Source organism: Ascochyta rabiei, chromosome 10 (genome assembly GCF_004011695.2).
Source record: "Ascochyta rabiei chromosome 10, complete sequence".
Classification (NCBI taxonomy): Eukaryota; Fungi; Ascomycota; class Dothideomycetes; order Pleosporales; family Didymellaceae; genus Ascochyta; species Ascochyta rabiei.
This window is the reverse complement of record NC_082414.1, coordinates 1,572,596-1,594,613: the sequence shown is the minus strand read 5'-3', so window position 1 is coordinate 1,594,613 and position 22,018 is coordinate 1,572,596. Positions and strand designations below refer to the sequence as shown.

The 22,018-nt window shown below is 55.0% G+C and overlaps 8 protein-coding genes across 8 annotated transcripts, besides 6 other annotated features; 4 read left to right on the top strand and 4 right to left on the bottom strand.

Moving 5' to 3' along the window:
• Window positions 1-71: 71 nt before the first annotated feature.
• On the top strand, window positions 72-2,570 carry EKO05_0006650 (uncharacterized protein; the record flags this gene model as incomplete). The annotated part of the gene is made up of 4 exons (XM_038940305.2): window positions 72-617; window positions 670-2,157; window positions 2,204-2,426; window positions 2,476-2,570. The coding sequence occupies 4 exons, from the start codon at window positions 72-74 to the stop codon at window positions 2,568-2,570; spliced, it is 2,352 nt and encodes a 783-aa protein (XP_038798147.2).
• Window positions 465-526: a tandem repeat.
• Window positions 2,571-2,889: 319 nt separating the features above from the next.
• EKO05_0006649 (uncharacterized protein) lies at window positions 2,890-4,110 on the bottom strand (the record flags this gene model as incomplete). Its single annotated transcript, XM_038940360.1, has 2 exons — window positions 2,890-3,346; window positions 3,398-4,110. 2 exons carry the CDS (start codon window positions 4,108-4,110, stop codon window positions 2,890-2,892), a joined length of 1,170 nt encoding a protein of 389 aa, XP_038798146.1.
• A 6,076-nt stretch (window positions 4,111-10,186) lies between these two features.
• Window positions 10,187-11,059, top strand: EKO05_0006648 (uncharacterized protein; the record flags this gene model as incomplete). Its single annotated transcript, XM_038940525.1, has 3 exons — window positions 10,187-10,234; window positions 10,298-10,705; window positions 10,754-11,059. 3 exons carry the CDS (start codon window positions 10,187-10,189, stop codon window positions 11,057-11,059), a joined length of 762 nt encoding a protein of 253 aa, XP_038798145.1.
• Window positions 11,060-11,096: 37 nt separating this feature from the next.
• Window positions 11,097-12,011, bottom strand: EKO05_0006647 (uncharacterized protein; the record flags this gene model as incomplete). Its single annotated transcript, XM_038946174.1, has 1 exon — window positions 11,097-12,011. One exon carries the CDS (start codon window positions 12,009-12,011, stop codon window positions 11,097-11,099), a length of 915 nt encoding a protein of 304 aa, XP_038798144.1.
• A 132-nt stretch (window positions 12,012-12,143) lies between these two features.
• Window positions 12,144-14,145: a mobile genetic element.
• EKO05_0006646 (Translation initiation factor 1A) lies at window positions 12,356-13,102 on the top strand (the record flags this gene model as incomplete). Its single annotated transcript, XM_038940551.1, has 3 exons — window positions 12,356-12,376; window positions 12,466-12,733; window positions 12,915-13,102. The coding sequence occupies 3 exons, from the start codon at window positions 12,356-12,358 to the stop codon at window positions 13,100-13,102; spliced, it is 477 nt and encodes a 158-aa protein (XP_038798143.1).
• Window positions 12,891-12,910: a tandem repeat.
• Window positions 13,270-13,305: a tandem repeat.
• EKO05_0006645 (DNA repair protein RAD16) lies at window positions 13,376-16,253 on the bottom strand (the record flags this gene model as incomplete). The annotated part of the gene is made up of 2 exons (XM_038940373.1): window positions 13,376-16,159; window positions 16,209-16,253. The coding sequence occupies 2 exons, from the start codon at window positions 16,251-16,253 to the stop codon at window positions 13,376-13,378; spliced, it is 2,829 nt and encodes a 942-aa protein (XP_038798142.1).
• A 366-nt stretch (window positions 16,254-16,619) lies between these two features.
• Window positions 16,620-17,130, bottom strand: EKO05_0006644 (Assembly factor cbp4; the record flags this gene model as incomplete). Its single annotated transcript, XM_038940561.1, has 4 exons — window positions 16,620-16,750; window positions 16,810-16,921; window positions 16,968-17,040; window positions 17,093-17,130. The coding sequence occupies 4 exons, from the start codon at window positions 17,128-17,130 to the stop codon at window positions 16,620-16,622; spliced, it is 354 nt and encodes a 117-aa protein (XP_038798141.1).
• Window positions 17,131-18,162: 1,032 nt separating this feature from the next.
• EKO05_0006643 (uncharacterized protein) lies at window positions 18,163-21,496 on the top strand (the record flags this gene model as incomplete). Its single annotated transcript, XM_038940336.1, has 3 exons — window positions 18,163-18,688; window positions 18,747-21,308; window positions 21,366-21,496. 3 exons carry the CDS (start codon window positions 18,163-18,165, stop codon window positions 21,494-21,496), a joined length of 3,219 nt encoding a protein of 1,072 aa, XP_038798140.1.
• Window positions 18,169-18,213: a tandem repeat.
• Window positions 18,400-18,495: a tandem repeat.
• Window positions 21,497-22,018: the final 522 nt, after the last annotated feature.

The following is a 22,018-nucleotide window of genomic DNA, read 5'->3' as shown; positions in this document are numbered from 1 at the left end:
CACGGATGAGCCACGCGCAGACACCCAGCTCTTGCTCTGAAGTGGTACGCAGCCAGCCGCAGTCCGCCTCCATGGCCAGTTCGCAGTACTACAGAAGTGCCCACCACCCTCTTTCGCACTACCAGAATTTCCCACACAACAGCCACGACCAAGCCTATGCCAGTTTTATAGGAACCTGGCAAGATAGCAGCCACACTTCGTATGTCGGCCCCTCGTCGGCCCCGTTACTCGACTACCCCCAAGCCGGGCTGAGCTCCGACTTCTCCAGATCGCAGCAGCCTTCTTCTGCTCCATCGGCGTGGAACGCTGGCTATCCGCAACCAAGCACTCAGGAGTGGAACACGACCGTGAGCGATCAAGTGAGCGACCAGAGCTTTGCGTCGCGCTTAAGTGCTCCCTATGATATCGCTGAGGGGGGCGCCTCTGTGCAACACACAACCTCTAATGCTGCGCGCCTGTACCCACATCAGCAGCATCAGCAGCATCAGCAGCATCAGAGCGATCGGCATCATCACCATCATCACCAGGTACCGATTGTGGCGCACGAGAATCCCCTGTCCTCTCATGAAGACGCTTTCAGGGACACAGAACGCTTTACTGCGTTGCGCATCACCTCGGTGAGTGTGAAGATGTCGTGTCCTACGCTAGTCTTCGACTAACCCGCCCCAGGAATCCCCTGCAACACCGGTAGACCCACCTTTCTCGGATCACATACAGAGGACACACTCACTCCCTCATCCACCGCATGCAGAGTCGCAACCGAGCGTAGACCACACGCATGCGCTGCTGCAAGCGTCGTCTGAGTGGGGTACTCCATCAATCTCAGCGCCTACCGAACACCAACACTACACTTCTCATCCCAGTAGTGGACTGTCATCTGCCGTAAGTACTATTGTGCCGGCTAACATTCAGGACGCGCAGTGGTCGACGGCGAATATAGCTGGCATAGTTCCCGCTCCTCCGATCTATGGTCACATTCAAGCTCAGCAGCAACAATGGCCACTTGTGCAAACCCGTCCGGACCAGAGTGTCTACGAGCATGGGAGCGCTCAAGTCGAACAGTCTTCGGAGCCGTCGATACATATGCAAGGCAATCGACGATCTGGAAGCAAGAAGAAAGCTGCAAAGGTCCCATCGTCGTACGTCGAGAGACAAGAGAAGATGAAAGTCTCAAAACGGAAGGGTCCCCTCGAGGAGAAACAACGAGAGAAAACACATACCATGCGCAAGACCAAAAGGATATGCGTCCGGTGCAGGTTCTACAAGTCAGGTTGTGACGAAGGCGATCCATGTCAGAAATGCAACAAGATTGAAGGACATGCTCGATCATTTCGTGAGCCGTGCTACAGAGAACACCTGGAGGACACAAGCATCATTAGACGGTGCAACGGTCGCGAGCAACAAGAAGTAGCCGAGTTCTTGAGGTACGACTGGAAACCTGGAAGTCAGCTATGGGAAATGGACATTCTGTGGAACCTGCCTGGCTATGGCCGCATACCAAACGCTCGACCCATGCGTGTTGCGTTCCGCCCGTATAGTCCAAGAAGAGGCTCACTTGATACAGCAACTTCTGTATGGTCTACTAGAGAAGGACATGTCCGCGCAATCGAGCAGCCCGCATATGCCATCTACGATACTGCCAACTTGGTATCTGCTTTCGAGCGTTACTTCTCAAGCCTTCAGCCCCACATCGAGGCGTGGATCTTCGACCGCATCCAACACGACGAGGTTGCCACACACACCTACCGAGAAGTGTTCCGCATGCGGAGCGTCCATGGTTCACGGGCTCTGGACCTGGCCATGCGGCTGCAGTGCCTCTCGGTCGTTTCTCAGGGCTATGGCACGGTTTGGTCAGACGACATCCCAGGCATACAAGAGTACGATTACCGCCATCTGGGAAGCAGCGATTATGAAGCCTATGACCGAAACTCTCGCGACCGACCTCTGCCTGGCGCCATCACACACCAGATGGACGTTGCCGCTGTCAAATACTTGCGCAAGCTGGAAAAACTGTTTGTTAAGGAGTTGGCCTCTCTGATCTTCAAACCCAAAATCAAACCATGGTATGAGCTTTTCCTCACCTTCTACGTGATTTTCTGGAATCTCGAATACATCAACAAAGGAGCAAAAGGATACATGAAAGCCAAAAACGGCACGGTAAGTTTACGTACACTGGCAGGACAACAACAGCTAATTCACTTAGCTCATTGAACATCAAGTCAACAACGTCGTCAACAACCAAGTCAAGAAATGGGAATTCGCATTCCCAGTGCTCCTGTATCACTGGCGCTGCACATTACGCGGCTACTCGCCCTTCAAGCTAGCACGTGACAACCCGGAAGAGTTGCGTGCGCGTGGACATATAGACGCTGAAGGGTTTGCCTACGTTACGGAGATGACGCAAATCTTCGACAGACCTAGCCCCGGTAAGTCTGCCACGTGTTCAGAAAACAAAACATGATCTAATACATACAGACCAATTCCAGCCGCCACTTACCGGATTCGCTGCAACGCATCATTCGTATGCAAGCGAATGGATCACGAAGCTGTTCAAAGAGGCTGGAGCGTAAGCGTAGTGTGTACTGTTTGTAAAATCACATGTCACCTGATGAGGATCAAGTAAAAGTAAAGATCCTCATGTGCTGAGTGAGATTGACAAGAGATTGGGTCCGTTTTAGTAGGTTACGATACAGACTCCTGTAAGTTACGGTACTAAATTAATAACCTGTAAATGCAGCTAGAGACCGAGTGCTTGATGTATTACAAAATCAATCCTGCCTCCCAAATGCACACAAACGATACTCCTCGCTATCCCATGAAACGTGGTAAATGCCTCAAGCCTGCATGACATGAGAGATTTCCTCTCAAGTCGCGGAAAAACGGTTGCGTTCAACCATGGCTCTCACGGCCACTGATGGCGCGCCAGGGATCCATATCAATGATGGGTAGTTCCTGGGGTCTGCCAGGCATGAAAGGATCGTTGAAATTGTTTCGGCAACGGCTCGGCTTGTTCCAGGCGTTTTCGGGATCCCGGAGGAACATGCGCAGCAAGTGTCGAGTACTTGGCTTCCCATTGGTTCCCTGGTATGCCTTGCGAGCATGCATGATGCTCAAGTTATTAATCAACTGTATGTCGCCTTGTTTGCGATCTAGCCGTGTGCTGAATTGTTGGGCTAGGTCTTGAACAACGTGCATGGCGTAAAGTTGCTTGCACGAGACCTTCGGCATGCTTGGATCCCGCTGGATACGCGGGCTGCCGAGGAGCGGCGCCTTAACGAGCTGGCATATGGGCTTGCCCCTGGAGAAGAACAGGGTCGGTCCGAGGTCGAGGTGCGGCGCTTGGTCTCTGCTGCTTGGTCAGTCTTCCTTCTTGCGTACCCTGAGCACACAGACTTACTTTTGCTTCAGCTCGAACGGCCAGTCCGACTCGGCCATTGTCTCCAGAACTTCCGGCTCAGTCCGTAGCAGTTCGTTGTATATTGCCCAGAAGCTCGCAACGTACTGTCCACCTCCCCTACCCGTGCCACCCTCGTCTCTCACATGAAGAGCCAGAATATCTCCTGAAAACCGATCGCTGTGGAAGTCCATTGCGGCTGTGATCTTGGAGCCGGCAAGCCCAATGTCCTTCGCCCACACCGGTACAGCTTCCTTGGTAGCATCGCGGATATGGCTGAGTGTCTGATTGGCATACGAGTCTGTCGCGCGCTCCGGCGCAACGTACGAGCACACACCAGCGAACGCGATCACGGCCTCCTCATCGTTGAACCTGGCTGCCTCCAGGCCACGCAACACGACCACTCCCGGGCCTTCATGAAGCTCCTTGCTGACAGTGGATAGCTTTCGCGCCAAGTCGGCCGCCAATGAGAACGTGCGCTGGGAGATTTCGCCACGAGGAAGCCGCTGTAGCTTGAAGCCGACAACGGCAGCTCGGACGTTGTCGACTTCGGCTCTCGAGAGCTCGATGACGTATTGCGATGCGTTCAACTCTGCGCCTCTCCAAGTCATAGGACCTGCAAGCGCTGGGGCAAGCTTGTCAGGGATTGAGTGGGTTGAAGAGCTACTCTGCAAGCTCTCTGTAGAGGATCTCTGGCTCAGCGAGTGCGTTGACATGGCTGTTGAGAAGACGTTGGTAGTGGCTGTAGTGATAGACTTGTGCCTGATTTTTCGAGGTTGTGCAGAAAAGCTGTCGAGTTGATGATGTGGAGAGTGAGTGGAAGTGTCGATCCGGCGAGCTATATAAGCTCCCGCTCATTCTCAAGGTACTCCAGGCTACAGATGGGTGACGATGGTATGGTGAAGGAAGCATGTCAGCCACATTGAAGCTGACAGAGCCGCAGACATCAATGGGCCCTTGTCACCTGCCTCAGCCCGCAGTTGGAGCATCATACAACCAACAAACCGCACTGGCTGGCTGCTGACTCCACTCGTGTCCTAGGCCAAGACCTCCTCTCCGCCTCACGTGGTCACCTGATGGAGACTGCGTGCTGAATTTTTGCCGGTCAGCTTGCCTGGCTGCACCTCGTCTGAACGCAACCTACCTCGCATCGCGGGCCCAGAAACCGCTATGCAGGTCAACGCGGGAAATGACACTTCGCCACATGGCCGGGACTGGCCTTCCTTCCCACCATCCCTGGTCCCTTTTCGCAAGGCCTATCACCGGCACATACCCGCTTCCCGGTTTCTCCACCCTCCAGCCTGGCTAGGATGGTGAAAGTGGGCCCTCGATCTACCGTGTGCACGCCACGCGTTATGTGGGGCACGTGGCGGGTGCTTCGCATATCTCGCCAAACTGCAGCTGTTGAGATATGGCAATATTGGGAAAGTCTAACCTGTGTGCGCATGAAACTCCACCGGGCAGCTAATGGTTGCAGGGGTCTCTTTGTTCTGACTCCTTTGCTGCATGGCATCGTAATCCAACCCGCGCGCCAGCCCTACAGCGAACGGAGAGCTTGTTCCCTCCGCTTCTCGTATTCAGTGCCCCGAAATAGTCACACGGAAGCTTGGCCCTGCATGTCACCTGTATTTGTAGTTTCTGGTCGTAGGATGCAACGCCTCGAAGGATTCTTTACTCAGACAAAGCTCACGGTCAGCGAACGAGCGGTGAACGGACGTTTCATCTACGTCTTGATCTAGGGGGGGGGTCGATGCTATAGCAGTCACGCGGCACGCATTCCATGCGGAGCGATGTCGTGCTAACTTGCTCGCCACATTCGTTAAAGTCTGAGGGCCCGAGATACCGAAACGTACTTCGCCTCCGGGCTGGTCATGGTTCACCGGCATGCACGCGATAAGGTAGGGTGATTAGCAGGTAGAGGTAGCCATGCGCACATGAGTTCTTAACAGGCCATGGCGAGCATATACAACCGCTTTTAGCCAAGCACTGTCAGGATCTAAACCAAGGCTGCGCTCATTGGCTGGACCATGAACTTCGGACGGCCGAGGCCTGAGTTCGCCGGCTTCTTTGTCTGTTATTGGTGAGACGTTGTGGATGTTAGTGCCTATCTGCTGAGGAGCCAATGGAATGCTGCATTCTCGGTCGGATGGCGCTCCTAAGTGAAAGAGCTTGTGGAGCTACCCTGCCGCATGGCGCAAGCGCTACCGCTACTGGCGCGATGAGTGGGTACTCTATGTAGTACAACATAGCTGCAGTCTCTTGCTGCTCAGTTGCTGGTGATTTTCGGTTCGAAGCGATAGCCCTGAGACGCCGCAGGCGGCTTGCTGGACTTGACGGGGACCGTCGTTGACCGTGATGGCCGATTCTCGACTCCGACAGTGGAAAGCAAATCCATGACGACGACGACTTCCTGTGCGGTTTGCGAACTTGCGGATAGTCTGAGTGGGAACCTGCAACGCTGCGGGTCGCCCGATGAGGGATGCTGTAGCGGTACGTCCAAGAAAAAACCTCAACATAGTTCAATGGACAGAGAAGTGGCGTATACTCATCTCGATCTAGCAGACAACACGGGAAGCCTGGACAATAAAGGCTTCGATATTGCATAAAGCTGCGCCATCACGGAGCGGAGAACATGCAAGTGAGAACTCCGCCGGATTTGCGGCAATGAAGCTGCTTTTCCACGCCCCGTCAGACGCAGGTGCTTCGCTTGTACTTTGGGCAGTTCCCCAACCTGACGCAACCCCCTCAACACGCGAGAACAAAATCCATGTGGTCGATTCAAGGGTCTCCGGCAATTGCCATAACGGCAGGGAATTGCGTCCGTGCTTGCAGTCAGGTTGTTCTGGTGGATGATCATTGCTGGGATTTGATCAAGGAACTCACGAAACCATGACCCCACTGCAGGCCCGCACAGAAGCTGGCCGAAGTGCGGCTCAGGTAATAATTCGTAGCGTCGCATGTTCAGCCCATCTTGTCTTTTCGGGTGGGCTGGAGCGAAGCCGATCCTTGGCTTTTCCATGCGTCCTCGGAGTCAATCGCCAACCGGATTCGGGTATCACGCTCAGCTGAATGCTGAACACTTTAACATAACACTCATTCAATCCAGTGGACAGCTTCGACAGCTCACCGGAGTACGCGTACTCTATCAACGGGGCAGAGTGTCTGGAGGTGGTGCCGCGGATAGCGCCACGGATAGTTGGCACATGTCGGATTGGAATCCACAAGCTCAAGCCCATATCTTGCAGCTCCCTGTTTGAGCCTCAAACTAGCGCCGTATTATCTTATCTTGTCGCTCAGTGTAGCAGTCTCCCAAGAAGCTTTCTGTGGGAACGGCATCACGTACGTTGCCTCTTTACTGGGTTGTGAGTACACTGGAGGCTGCTGGGGTACAATTGCCGAGCGCCAGCTCTCGCTTAGTCTCCTTTGGCGAGACAGAAGGAGCGGCTGGCGACTGGGTAAACGTCTGGAAAGGATCGGCTAAGAAAACCTGCGCGCACGAAGGATGAAGGATGGCCATGCGAACTTCAAGCCCCGATCGATCATGGGCGACGGATCAGGAGCAGCGGTGAACCGCACGACGTGGATCTTTTTCACACTCTCGGTCCTGCTTCCGTATGCAACGGCTGCGAGGCCCAGCTGATGCTTGTCGGATCCGACCATTTATAGTCTGGTTTCGGACGTTGTGTACCTTGGCTACCTCGAGCACTCGTTTGTCAAGGATGCGAAGCCAATGGCTGATTTTCCACGAATTATCGACGTGTAGACTCCGAGGCTTTGACATGCGATGTTTTACAATGGTTAATGATGACGCTCTTGCTGTTTGTACAAATTCCATATTGGAATCAGCAGTCTACATTCGGCTAGTCATTGAACAGATGAAAGTAATGGTAACCAAAGATGGACGAGAGTGGAAATGTACATGCAGTGCTCACCTAATACCAAGGCTGCTCCAAGCGCGCAGTTTTCTAACTAGTAAGCACAAGCGAGTCCGCGGACAAGGGTAAAGACAATTAGAAGTGCACAAGTTGAAGCTTCGCGTGAAGAGACCGAAAAGTTCACGTGGACCTCGGTTGACGATGAAGGAAGTAAACATCGAGGACGTGTTACACTGCAAGAAGTGGACGTTCGGAGTCCAAAAGGGGAAAGCCATGAGCTGCCTTCCCACTTCTGGACTAGACCAGCGTGACCCTCGAGCGCCCAATCACCGAAGTCCGGACGTTGTTTCCTTGAGGCGTCTTACGGTCGCCTTGTGCTACGTCAATGCTGATCCTAGTATTACAAGGGACATGCTTGGCGTAGCAAACTACACCGCCCCGTTCTGCTAGTGAGCAGTTACTAAGGTCCTTCGCCATTGGCGTCATGTCTGGCATAAGGTTGGCGTCATTTTGCGACAAAGGGGCTTCACTGTGTCGAATATCATCACCTATCAAAAGATTACACGCCGAAGCCATTTTGCAAGTACAACAAAACCTCGATTCGAATGTCTGGATTGAGCCTGACCAGTTTCACAACTGCTGCAGGGTCTGCAAAATTTCCGTCAATGAACGACTAGGTAGGGTAGTTCATTTAGAATAAACTTGCTCTTTGGCATGGCGCCACAAGAACTTGACTAGAGTTACATCCTATCTAGACAGTTGTTGGTTACGAGCATACCGCCACGGTCAGAGTATGGAATGTCAGGGCTGCCGTTAAACCATCTACCTACCTTGTAACAACGCCAGCGGGCTCATACTGCTCACACTTATTGCGAACGCCTACTTAATGTCCAGAGAAGCTATCGCCTTGCGTGGCGGCCCCAATTATGTGCTCAGCTGGCTCCTCAAGCACGAATGGGCAAGCGTAATCATATCCTTCAATGCGTATATGCATCTCAGCGCCCAGACTATAGTATATGTCGTGATAGGGTGTTCGCGGTCCTAGGTTGGTTGTCACCACATCGTGCAGTGGTTTTTTTTGCATCGAGAGCTTGCAAATAGGCACAACGCCTAACATTCCAGTATACGCGACATAGAACGATCACCCTATGTACTCAACATACCGGCTCTTTCCATCGACCTTTCACCTCCTACGACTCATCTCTGGGGTAGCCGGTGCTAGGCTCTTCGAGATCACGCTACTTCCCGCCAGTAACGAAGCCCTGAGGTAGTACAAGGAGGCATCTTTGCCTGTGCATTTGATCAAAAGAAGGAAATCAAGAGAAGGAAATCAAGAGAAGGAAATCAAGAGAAGGAAGTCAGGAGAAAGAAACCAGGAGAAAGAAGTCAGGAGAAAGAAGTCAGGAGAAAGAAGTCAGGAGAAAGAAGTCAGGAGAAAGAAGTCAGGAGAAAGAAGTCAGGAGAAAGAAGTCAGGAGAAAGAAGTCAGGAGAAAGAAGTCAGGAGAAAGAAGTCAGGAGAAAGAAGTCAGGAGAAAGAAGTCAGGAGAAAGAAATCAAGAGGAATCTTGTAACTCGCAGGTCCTGGAATACAGAACATGATGTGTCGGAACGCCTGCATACCATCTTCACTGTTTGATGCGCTTGAATCCGCCGCCAAGATGGCTGAAAACCTCAACAAAGATCTCCATGCTGGCTTGAAGACGTACTTTTCTCATCGCTGGCTCCCACACATACGCCGCCTGTTGCAAGCATGCACCTTTCCAGCGTCTCGGTCTTTCCACGGATACGGCTTACATGCAGTTATCTGACGGTACTGCCATAAGCCAAGTTATCTCCAGCCGTTATCCGAGCCCAAACGTTGAATTCCAATGCCATGGTTGTGAGAGCTGCGTCGGCAAGACAAGAAAGTGATGTATTGTAGCATCTCCTGCCGAAGGTTTCACGCAGGAGCCTTCGACCGTAGCCGAGTGGTGGCAGAGTTGGAGCTGTGCTGGCGCATGCCAACCAAGTGAGGAGGGAGGCAATCATGTTTGCAGATAGCGTCTGACAGATTTTGACTCAGTAAATAGCTCGTTTCTGCCCAGTGGAAGCTCAGTCGTGAATCTCAAGATAGGGCTCGATGACTGTCCATGTTGACTTGGATACCATTTGAACACATTAGCATTGGTACAACAAGGTACTCCTTGAGACAATATCGCTAAAACGAACGCATTGACTACAGAAACGTCCATGTACGTCGAGTCACTCCAGCGTACATGGCGCTCAATTTCGGTGCCTGACACGAGATGACGACATCGATATCCCCAGGAGAGCGGACTTACAATTGAGTCAGTAGTGCCACGTAGTCGCTGAACCAATCACGTCTGCGAGAGAAGACTAGTGAAGCCGTTGTCGTGCTTTTTGAACAGTTGTAATCGAAAAGTCCCTCCAAACAGCGTGAGAACAGCATTGCATCAGCGGAAAAAACCGAACAGGTCATGTTAAGAAAACGTAGTGACCACTACCACGGCGCTCTTATCGATACCCCAGGTTTTCCACCTCGTCTCCTACGTCACCCAACCCGCGAGTAGCATTGCGCCGCCACGGCACCAAGAGCCTGAAAGAGCAGATCAATTCACGTTGCTCGGAAAAGCGAAAACAATACCTTGCAGCACGCAGCAGACCCACCCACCCACATAGCAGAGCAACAGCGTCCAAGCGCTAGCGGTCAGCGCACTGCAGCAGCGGCAACGATGATGCAATTGCGCAACCAGCGATCGACGACATGTAGCTAGATTGACAAATACATAGTACCCTACCCATGCCCGTTGCTGCTCGATTCCTGTTGTGCTTTTCTTACGCAAGACTCCAGCGCCCTGGACCTCACCCAGACACCCATAGTAAAGCATTGCCAAAGACGAGAGAGACTAGACAATCATGGCACCCAAGGGACTTGCGATTCTGATCGGCGCGGGGCCTAACACGGTATGCGTTGCATTGAAGTGTAGACAGCGTGTAGCTAAGAAAGCACTACTGACAAGCTCACAGGGCACTGGAATCGCGCGCATTCTCTCGTCGCCCTCGCACGGTAACCTAGCCGTTGCGCTGCTGGCGCGGCGTCCCGAATCGCTCGAATCGGTCATCTCCACTGTTCGTAAGACGTCGCCGGACGCTGTGCTCGAGGCTTTTCCGTCGGACACGTCCAAGGCGGCGATCGAGAAGGCGTTTCGGGACATCAAGGCGCACAAGAGCTTCGCGGGTCTGAAGGCGGAGGTGGCGGTGTACAGCGTCAAGCACTCGTCCAAGAAGCCGTTTCTCGAGGAGACAAGGGAGGAGTTTGAGGGCAGCTTGGAGGAGTATGTTGGTGGTGCTTTTACGTTTGCGCAGGAGAGTATCAAGAGGTTCTATGCCGATCATGGGGAGAAGGCTCTAGCGGAGGGCGGAGAGAAGAAGGGAGTGAGTCTTCCATGCTGAGAAAAAAGAGTTATGGCTGACTGTTCCAAGACACTCATCTTCACCGGCACACTCGGTGCGCTGCGGTGCAGTGCGCAGTTCGCTGCCTACGGCGCTGGACGCGCTTCTGTCCGACAGCTGGCGCAGACACTCGCGAGGGAGCTGAGCGAGAAGGGCGTGCATGTAGTGCATACCATCGCCAACGGGGGTATCGAGGACAAGGACGGCGAGGACCAGAAGATTGGTAAGAAGATGAGCGCTGATGCTGTTGGAGAGACGTATCTGTGGCTGCATAACCAGAAGCCGTGCCTGTGGACCCACGAACTCGACATGCGACCGGCTGCGGAGAAGTTCTAGATTAAGTCTTGGTAGGAGGACCATGTCGCCATACAATTCATCCACTGCGGTTTTTCGATATAATGCGCAATCCTGTTCCACGATCCAGTTCTGTGACTGACCTTCGAACGCGAGCCCGTGGAGGCGCGGTGCGAGCTGGAGACTGTCTGTGCGCATCATGTGTGGTCCTGGCTGTTTCCGGCTGGTTTGTGGCATTCGTTTGTGGTTTCGTCTGCAGAGGCTTGGATGCAGTTCCTCTCTCGACAGACCCAGGAGGCGGGCCTCGGGTGCGAGTCTGACGTCCAGAAGACGCTGTCTGCGGTTTCATCCGCGACGGCTCTGCCGTGACATGCAGCTTCTTTCTAGGCCCCGACGGCACAGCTAACGGCCTCCTCTCCTGCGGTCTGCGAGCCTGCTCAGGAGCTCCAGCGCGCGCCGACCTTTGCCCAAGCCCACTGCTCTTCTCACCCTCGCCAGCAAGCCCCAACGCAGTGTCGACAGCACTCTGTATCAGCGCGTCGATGACGCCGCGCACCTCGTCCTTCACAGTCTCAAACTTTGCGGGTATGAGTGGCCCTACACCGTGCATCCTCAGGCTCCCGGTCAGGTCAACACTCTTGCCCAACCTCACGACGTTCATCACGTCTCTTCGGTCTTGCATTGCAGCGGCGTCGACGAGTTTGCCCGTCTCATCGTACCCCTTCTGCTTCAGCTCCTCCACAAACGCCTGGCGCAGACGTCGCCGGGCCCAAGTCCTCACACAGCCGGACTTTGAGATGTCGATGCCATTGGTCGCGTGCCACCACAGGCCTTCCTTTTTGAGCTCCTGCTTGCGGCGGCGCTGCACGAGGTAGAGGGGGTGCGAGGGGTTCGCTGCGATGTGGTTGATGATGTAGCTTGTGTAGGTGGGCGAGTAGCTGACTTTGAACGTCTTGAGCTTCACTTTGGAGAGGCGGTGGGCGACTGCCTTCATGCCCTGATTCTGTTGCTCTGCTGGGGGAGTGGAGTGGAGTGGAGTAAAGAGCGTATGCGGTTAGGGCGCGCGCGCTCTGCAGTGAATCAATCAGAATGTCTGGAATCATGTGCAATGACATCGTCTGGGCAATCACTACTAGTGCTGTTTCTATCAAGTATTTGCTCGGGAGGCGTGCTAACCGAAGCAAGCAAGCGCGCACAGCTGAGAGGCCCACACGGCGATGACCCAACATCCAACACCCGCCACGCACCTGTGGACAGAATACCACAACCTGCCGCCCCCAGGCACACACACCACACCCCCCCGACGACTTGGAACCCAACACCGAAACAGTCGCCAGCATGCCCAAGAACAAGGGAAAGGTGCGTAGTCCTCTTGCCGCTGCCAGTTTCTGGAGGGGCTGCCCCGCGCTGAGCAGCTGCCCTTTTGAGCGCCTACTCACACGTCGCAGGGTGGTAAGAACAGGAGACGTGGAAAGAACGAGAACGACAACGAGAAGCGCGAGCTCGTGTTCAAGGAGGAGGGCCAGGAGTACGCGCAGGTCGTCAAGATGCTGGGCAACGGCCGTCTGGAGGCGCAGTGCTTCGACGGCGCGCGTCGCCTTGCGCATATTCGCGGCAAGCTGAGGAAGAAGGTCTGGATCAACCAGGGCGACATCATCCTCCTGTCGCTGCGAGACTACCAGGACGAGAAGGGCGACGTCATCATGAAGTACTCTGGTACGTTGCCATTTCCTACAACCCAGACTTTACACTCCAGACTCCACAACCCAAACTTTACACTCCAGACTTCACAACCCAGACTTCACACTCCAGACTTCACACTCCAGACTTCACACTCAGACTCGTCGTCTGGTATAATGCGCGTGGCTGCTAATCTTCTTCTTCTTCTTCTTCACAGCCGACGAGGCCCGTTCGTTAAAAGCCTACGGCGAGCTCCCCGAGAATGCAAAGATCAACGAGACAGACACGTACGGCGACCAGGGCGACGAGGGCATCGGCTTCGAGTTCGACGAGGACCGCGACGACTCCGACTCGGACGAGGCTGACGGCACCGGCAAGAAGGAGATTGACATTGACGACATCTAAGCCTGTTGCCACGTCGTGCACCGATGGAGGACGTTTGGGTTCCGCCATGCTGTCTCGGCTGCTGTGCGAGTGCACGGGACTGAGCTGCTCAAATGCTGCTTCTCGCGAGCGGGCGGATGGACATGGATGGTGGAAAAGTGCTACTTTGGAGCGGCGGTGGACAGTTGGACGACGACGACGACGACGATGACGACGGCGGCGACAATATGGGATAGACGAATGAATACATGCATACCCCTTTCCAACACTTCTCACCTTGACTGTTCTTTTCTGCTAGCTGAACGTCGGCATTTGCACATCCTCATACACGCTGCGATTGAAGAACCGATACACCCGCCTCCCCACATCCGTCCCAATAAGCCAGCAAACCTCCCGCTCCAACATGTTAGCCAGCTCCTCTAGATTCTCCACCCGCAGCATCAGCGTCGTGACGATACTCTCACTTGCGCCCGGCAGCGTGCGCAGCATATCCTGCGTCGTCTGATTGAACGACCTCATCTCGTCGCCGCCCATGCTGGGATCAAGGCCGAGCGAGACGGCCTTGAGCGGATCAGGCTCGTCCTGCTGCTTCTTCAGCTCGGCGAAGATCTCCGCCGTCTGGTACGGGCTGCTCGACCAGATGATGCGCAGGCGGGGGAAAGCGAGGGTCAGCATGACGAGCTTGCCCTGCAGATCCGGGGCGGCCGCGAGTCCGGACGTGTTGGCGCCTGCGGAGCTGAAGTCGGCAAAGGGCTCCAGGGTGAAGGATTTGTTGGCGTCGAATTCGATGAGCAGCATCGGGTGCTTGTAGTGCTCTGTCATGGACTCGACTTGGTTGTACAGCCGTCCGTTGGCAAACGAGCCGATGAGGTCGCGGACGGATTTGCGCTCGATGCATATCTGCGGGCTGAGTACGTAGTCGCCGACCGTCAGCATGCATGGCACAATGACCATGGAGCGTCCGTGTAGTAACGAGGGGAGTGAAGAGCGAAACTCGCGCACATCAACGACAACGCGCGGCGGTTCTGTGGTTGCGGTCAGGCGACCACCGCCTGCTATCCTGGTGTTGATTGTGCGGAGGAAGGTCTCTTCGGGGGCGATGTTCGCGTTCGTGTTCAAAGTGAGGGCCATGTTTGCGCGCTCCTTGATAAGGCGCGTAAAGGCATCCTTCTCGCGGCGGACAGCGGAGAGGTAGCGTTGCTCCTCCACGCTGCCGCCATAGTACATGAAGAATACCTTGACGGTGCGGTCCGTGTGTGACGAACGGTAGACTTCGATACGCCGGATGAAGGCGGCATCGGGCTCGTACATGACCACGTATCGCGGTTTCGTTTCCTCGAGAATGTGCTCATCAAGATCGCCAGAGTACGGGTGGATGACGATAGCCGAGTCCATCGAGAAGAGCTCGTAGTAGTCTTCCATGTTGTCGAGCGGATCGTAACCCACTTCGCCAGGTTTCTGCGCAGCTTCTAGCTCCGTGGGCTGGAGCTCAGCCATGAGGCTTGCAATGTGTGCGTCTTTGTCTCCTGCGGTCCGCACAGCACCAAAGTCGTTTCGGGTAGACGTCGCAGTGTTGCCGCCTCCCCTAATACGTCGCCGCTTGTTGGGAGGTGGTTTCCCCGATGTCTCGCCACTCTGGACTTTCTGATCCGTGCTGCCATTGATGGTCTTTTGGTTCTCCTGGAATAGAGTGGAGCTGACTTTGCTGAAATCACGTTTCCATGAGAGGTAGTTGCGAAGCTTCCGCCTCATCATGAATTTGCCAGACGGCTCCTCGTCGTCCTCATCCTCGTTGGTAGCCTCTTCAGATCTGACATACATGGTCTGGAGATACTCTCTCAGCTGCGAACAAGTGCCGTGGTCGCCGCACATGATCAAGATGGAGCCATTAGAGCTATCTTGAGGGGTGGGGTTGAAGTACGCATCCTGTTCAATCTCCCGCAGAATCTCGGCAAGCTGTGCCCACTTTGGGAATTCTTCGAGAACAGGCTCTAGAGCTTCCGGAGCGACGTTAGCGTCTCCTGCCAGCTCAGCGTTGGTAACCTTGCCAGTATACACCCTTCGTTTTGCGGTGCTGAAGATGGTATCAGCAGCATCGAGAAAGAGCCACGGCGATTGGTTCTGTTTCGTCGAGCCTGGTGGTGGCTGTGATGCTGCTAGGACGGTGTCGAGGTACTTGTTGAAGCTGACCGCGTCGTAGGTGAGCAGCGCGTGCAGGATCGTACGGAGCAACGACAGGTCGCGAACAACCTGGCGCGTCTTGAACGTTGTACGATGCCAGACAGGATCCAGCTGCCGTCTGATGATCTGATCGAAGTTTTTGTGCAGTGCGCTGTCCAACGTCCAGTCCTCGACTTCGAGTCCAGGGTTCGCCTTCTTGAGCTCGCTGATGCTAGCTTCCACGCACTCGAGCACCGCGTTCTGTATGTCCTGCATAGCATCTGTCATGGGCACTTCCAGCTCAATGACTTCTGCTTTCTTCCGCCCTTCCAGCGAGTTGGCGACTGAAACATGGAACCTCGGATACAGAGCCGGCTTCTGCAGAAAGAGGTTCTTCATCATGTTCGTGAGCGGCGAGTAGCCCATGGTGAAGGGCTCCGGTGTGTCTGAGAACGCCTTCAGGAAGCCCGCCTTGTTCTTCTGCCGGTATATCCTCAGAATGAATGCCTCGAGCGACGTTGCGACCACCTTCTCAGCATGCAGCACCACCAAGCCCGTCACCGTCTCCGGGTTGAGCAGCCCCGACAGAAAGTCCACAATGAGAATGCGCGATGTGATGCTGAAGATGCCGCCTTGCGCGTACATCTTCTCACGTGTCCCTACGCTCATCAGGTCTGTGTTGACCAGGCTCAGCCCTCGGCACTTCGGCGCCTGGCTGACGGCTGCATGCTCAGCGAGCGCCTCGCCGATCCAGACATTCTCGCGCTCATCTGCGCCGACGAGCAGGATGAGGTTGTTGCCGGCAGCATCGTAGGAGTGGAGGAGGTTCGTGACTATGCGCAACAGGCCGAGGCCGCGCGCGAGCAGGACGAGCTCATCCTCTTCGCGCAGCTCTTTGAAGATGTCTTGCTGGAATTCCTATGATGTCATCAGCGAGACCTGAGGCCAAAAGGACGGCTGCAGGTACAAGAGGCAACGAGAGCTTCACGGGGGCTTGTGCATCGCTGGGCATTGGGTGCAGCTGTGACGGCGGTGGTGGGGTGTGGTGTGGAGCATGCGGGAACGTTCAAGGCGCGTCGAGACTGGAAATGGTCACGAGGCCGGCGCTCCACAACCTGCACAGCATGTCGCTCCGAAGAACGTGTTCGCGAGACTCGATACCTGCAAATGCACAAGCATCGGACCTCTGGTAATACGAGTCTGCTGTCGCTCCCTGGGTGCTGTGACTTGATCAGAGCTTGGGATCCAGTGCGCAGCGATCAGGCGAGGTCACTATGGACCCTATGTGAGGCGAAGGGTAGATTTCGTTCGGTCTCGTACTCATACAGATGCACTCTTACACAAAAAGAAGATGACGCCGCCAGCACCAGGGCTGAGCTCATTGCGAAGCGTTCCTGATCTCTTGCTGCAGTCTTCTGCTATCCGCTGCATACGCGTCTCTCTCCTCCCTCAGTCGCTGCTGCTCTGCCAACGATCGCTTGGCATCGTGCTCTTTCTGTGCGATCCAAACTGTGTACGTTAGTGGGCATCTTTCAGGCTTTGGTGATGAAGCAAGTTCGTGCACGTACTCGGCTTCTCTGACTTGGACAAGTCCTTCAGCTGGTTCACAAAGCCATCGAAGTCCTTCTGGCGCTGTTCCCTGTTGGCCAGTGCCTTCTTCTGGAGTTCAGGGCTGTAGGCCTGGGAGGCGTTAGTTGCGTCGTGTTGCACGTGGCGAATGCTTTACCTTGAATATCTCTTCCTCGGTCGGCGTCACCCACATGACCAGTGCCGGGCCTCCGATAACGAGTACTGCGCCTCTATGGCACGTTAGTCTGGAAGCTGGGGGGTGCAGCAGAAACCTGGACGTACGCCGAGATGGCCTTTATGTATGTCCCCATTCCAGGCATGTTGGCAGTTGTTGCGAGGATTGCAGTGTCAGAGCGATTCGGCAAAGGATGTACCTATCGAAGTCGGTCAGAAAGGGACAAGCTGTCGTGGCTGGAATGGCAAGGTTGCTGTTGTCGAAGCCCAAGTCTTGGAGAAGGCGATGATCGATATCATCGGTCCAGAAGAGTTAGCTGTGGCGCAACTGCGCCACGATTATCCAATGTGATGGCGCTGGCGCTGCTGGAGTCCTTGGCCGTCCGCCCCACCCGACGCTTGCACCCCTGCTGCATGAGACCACGAGCGTTCCGATCAGCATTCGATGGTCTCAGGGCCTTGCAGACTGTCATTGGCACATCTCAGTGGGTGGTCTGTGTTTGCAGCGGCTACCTCTGCGACCGTCGTCGTGCAAAGCATGCTCGAGGTGGACGAATGCAAGGCTTGACAGGCGCAGCTGAAACTAGAGGGGCACTTGGATCGTGATGGTACAAACTGCGTATGCTCTTCAACCTCTCTACATTCCTCATCTGTTCTCTTCGTCTGGTCGTGCTGAGGTCGCACGAATCTTTGTCTGATTGTAATCTCCAAAGGTTCCCCACGTCGCGACACTCGACTGCCCTTCCACTTGCTTCAAGGCACGGACGCATCCACTTCTTCGTCTCAAGCACAGCCGTGACACCAGTGGCGCCTGAAACCGCGCCCAAGGGTACAACATCTGACTACCTCCACGTTGTTCGCTGCCAGCAAACGCCTTGTCATAGCTGCAGACGTTAAATCAGCGGATCCCTCCCGTCTGCCGTCCGCGGCCTTCTTTAAATTAAGACCCCTGCCAAGTACCACGCAACCTTGCTGGCAGTGTCCACCCTCCTAGCCCCAAGCTTCTTCAACCTTTGGTTTCCTTGTCGAGGAGAGTCACGTCCAAGCGCAGGCTTTAAAGCCACAGGTCCCCGCCGTTACGGGCGCGATCCGCACGCACTACTCCACGATAGATGACGCGCGTGCCCGGTGCATGTGGCTTTGCTGAACACGGTATACGATAACGCACCTCGCCCACGATGGCACAGCAGCAGCAGCAGCGGCAGCAGCAGCAGCGGCAGCAGCAGCAGTATGACGGCCGCGTGCAGGCGCGACAGCAGCAACAACATTACGACCAGGGACAGCAGCAGTATGCAGGCTACGACAGCCAGTACGACCAGCAGTACTACGATTACAGCTACGATCAGCATGGATACGAGCAGCATGGATGGGGTGATGGCTACTACAATGATCCGCAGGCCGGACATGGAAATGCGCAGCAGCAGCAACACCAACAACAGCAGCAACACCAACACCAACAACAACACCAACACCAACACCAACAGCAGCAGCAACAACAACAACGACAACAAGCTGGCTACAATGACGGTTATGGGAGACAACCTCCACAATCCCAAGGGCGCCGGCCACCACCACGACAAGCGCAAAATGCACAGGACCAGGCATACGACAACCACCAACAGCAGGATCCCAGGAGGCCAACCGGTCGAGGAAATGCACCGCCGCCGAATGCGCAGCAAGAGCGCGGCGCACGGAGACCAGCAGGTGAGCCGGCTCAAGCCATATGACCCACACCGACATGCTAATGCTTCCTTCCATCCAGGCTTGGATCGCTCTCTCTTGCAGCAAAAGTCGCCCAAACGGATACCCCAGGACAACCCATTCCCAGCCTTTCCTGTCCAGAACGCAAAAAAAGCGCCCCCAAAAGACAGTCTGGACCAAGCCATGTCACAAGTGGACATCAACGGCAGCGCGCCACAGGAGAGGCAACGACGCCCTTCAGCACGAGCACAGGGCATGCATCCGGAGGATCGAGGTCCGCAGCCTGGGAGACCAGGACAAAATGGCAGAGCAGACTCCGGGCAGTTCGAGGGCAACGCCCAGGGCCAGCGTCAGCCACCGCCGAATCGCATGCCCCAAGGGCAGCGACCACCGCCCATGGACATGGATGGCAATAGAGGGCCCCCTCTCCTACGGCAACAGGGACCGAGGTCACCCTCACAGCAGATGTTTGGACCTGGCACGCAGCGTGCGGTGACGATGCCCCAGAACATTGACACAAACAAGCAGCAATGGGCCGATTCTGGCGCCTTGGATAGCTACCACGGCCCTGAGTCGCCTTCGTACATCCCTCCCAGGCCCTCGACCGCTGGTAGCAACAGGCAGAATGCACCTCCCAGACAGCCACAACAGCAGCCCCCCATGCCACGAATGCAGACCCAACAGCAGCAGTATGTCACGCCAAGTCAGCAACTGCCCTCGCCAGACGACCATCGTCCCACCCTTGACACCTTCTACGATGACTACTACCAACAGGACAACAAGAGGAAGAGCATAGCTTCGACGATAGACATGCCTAATTTTGATGCAATACCAGAGACGAGCCGCGGCCACAGGCGGGGTGACTCGATAGACAATCATATATCGCCCACAAATTTCAGCGGGCCGCAACAAAGTACCGTAGGTGTGATGGATGCAGTTCCTGCTTCAAGCAATTTTCAGCAGCACTCGTTGCGGAGCAGGTCGCAGCCTGATCTGAACGCGCAATACAAAGGTGCCTATGAAATGGCTGCGGACGCTCCTCCCATGCCTGCGCCGTCTAGAGCGAACACAGGTTTCGCGGACCGTAGTGGGCTACCGAGTGGACCTCGAGGACGAGGCCGGCCTCCACCTGGTACAACTCCGGACGGTATGCCATCGAATCCAGGTTACAACGCAAACCAGCAACCACCTTTTGACCCTCGATACGGACGAGGCCCGCCACCAGCTCAAAGAGGCTATTCAGATAATTCAGTTTACTCGGAGCCAGCACCGAACACCATGAGAAACGCCTCTTCGCCACTGCCTGGCAGCCCCATGGTCCGGCCTGGGACAGCAGCACCTGCACCCGGGCGTCACCCGAGCGATCCATTGGGTCGACGACCAGGCACGACTCAACCACAGATGAACCCGGATGCACTACCAGCACATCCAGTTCCTGTACGAGCCGGACTTGTGCAACAGCAGCAACCACAATGGCAGCAGACCATTGCTTCGAGGCCACCACCAATTCGACAGTATAACAGCGACCAGTCCCGGACCAGTCTCGAAAGTCAGCACTCCATCGCCCAGCGGTCCCAAGGCCAGCGGCGCAGCTCTATACCGCATCCTGTAACGTACGATGAGCTCAATCGGCTACGCAAAATTTGGAAGGATAACCCTTCAGATGAGGCTTCCGGCCTGAAACTAGCAAAAAAGCTAGTGGAAGCTGCAAGTGTGCTAGCAGATGAGAACGGGACAGCGGACAAGCGTGCGCGTGACAGGAACAAGGAGAAGTTCGTTCTCGAAGTACATAAGATCGTAAAGAAGCTAGCGCAACACCAATATGTCGAAGCAATGTTCTACCTTGCAGATTGCTACGGCCAAGGACTCCTCGGCCTGCAAGTCGACATGAAGGAAGCGTTCACGTTATATCAGTCGGCCGCTAAAGCTGGTCACGCCGCAAGTGCCTACCGGACCGCCGTCTGCTGCGAAATGGGCCATGAAGACGGTGGTGGAACGAAGCGAGATCCGCTGAAAGCAGTGCAATGGTACCGCCGTGCCGCAGCTCTAGGCGACACCCCAGCGCTCTACAAGATGGGAATGATCCTCCTCAAGGGCTTGTTGGGACAACAGAAGAACCAGGGCGAAGCGATCAACATGCTTCAGCGAGCCGCCAACAGCGCTGACAGAGATAATCCTCACGCCCTCCATGAACTGGCGCTCATCTACGACCAACCAGCTAACGGGAACGAACGCGTCATTCCGGATGAAGCCTACTCCCTGCAACTCTTCATGCAAGCCGCAGACCTAGGCTACAAATTCTCGCAATTTAGACTCGGTCAGGCGTACGAGTACGGATTACTGGGCTGCCCCATCGATCCGAGAACGAGTATCGGGTGGTACACGAAAGCCGCAGCACAAGAAGAGCATCAAAGTGAGCTTGCGCTTTCAGGGTGGTACCTCACCGGCATAGAAGGCGTGCTGCAGCAGAGCGACACCGAAGCGTACCTGTGGGCGAGAAAGGCAGCGTGTGCAGAGCCTCCGCTGCCAAAGGCGTTGTTTGCAATGGGCTACTTCACCGAGGTGGGCATAGGGTGTCCAAGGAGTCTGGATGAGGCGAAGAGGTGGTATGGAAGGGCCGCTGGTAAGCTCTTTCCCCCTTGACGACGAGACGAGTCGTGCGGTGGCTAATACAATGCAGCATACAAGTTTCCCAAGGCGCAGGAACGACTCGAGGAACTGAAGCGTGGTGGGTCAAAAGCCCAGATGAAGCGCGAGCGTCTTAGTAGGAGCAATCAGAAGCAGCAGGAAGAGAACTGCAGCGTCATGTAGTGCTTAAGAGTTTTCAATGGCACCTTGACTGGCGCGTTTACGCTCGATGACTATACAACATTCTGGCATTTGGCGTTTCTAGCATCAGTGGAGTTGTGTGCAGTCTAGAGCTAGCATCAGGAGCGATCAATCGAGACGTTGGTGCTGTTTTCACAACTTGTAAATCTGCATTTGGGCGCGTGTATGCAATTACCTGCCTACATACTTCGTAAGCAGAAGTACTCCATTTGGCTCTGGCGCGGTCGCACCGCATGTTTTTCAGTTTTGGTAAGCCTCGGCGTTAGCTCAACTCACAAGAAATAGGCAGCCTTGTGTCTTTCTCCTCATCTTCATCAACCTACTATAGCACGTTCAAATCTATCTGTACCAATGCGCATTTGAGGTTTTCTGACTCTAGTCGACACGTTGTTCTCTTCTTGCAGCCCGATATTGCGACCATTGAGGCTGCGAGAGCACAGCCTTGTCTGGGACCGGCACTCTACTCCGGTTCGACCTGGTTGTGCGTTGCGCTGTTCTTCGACC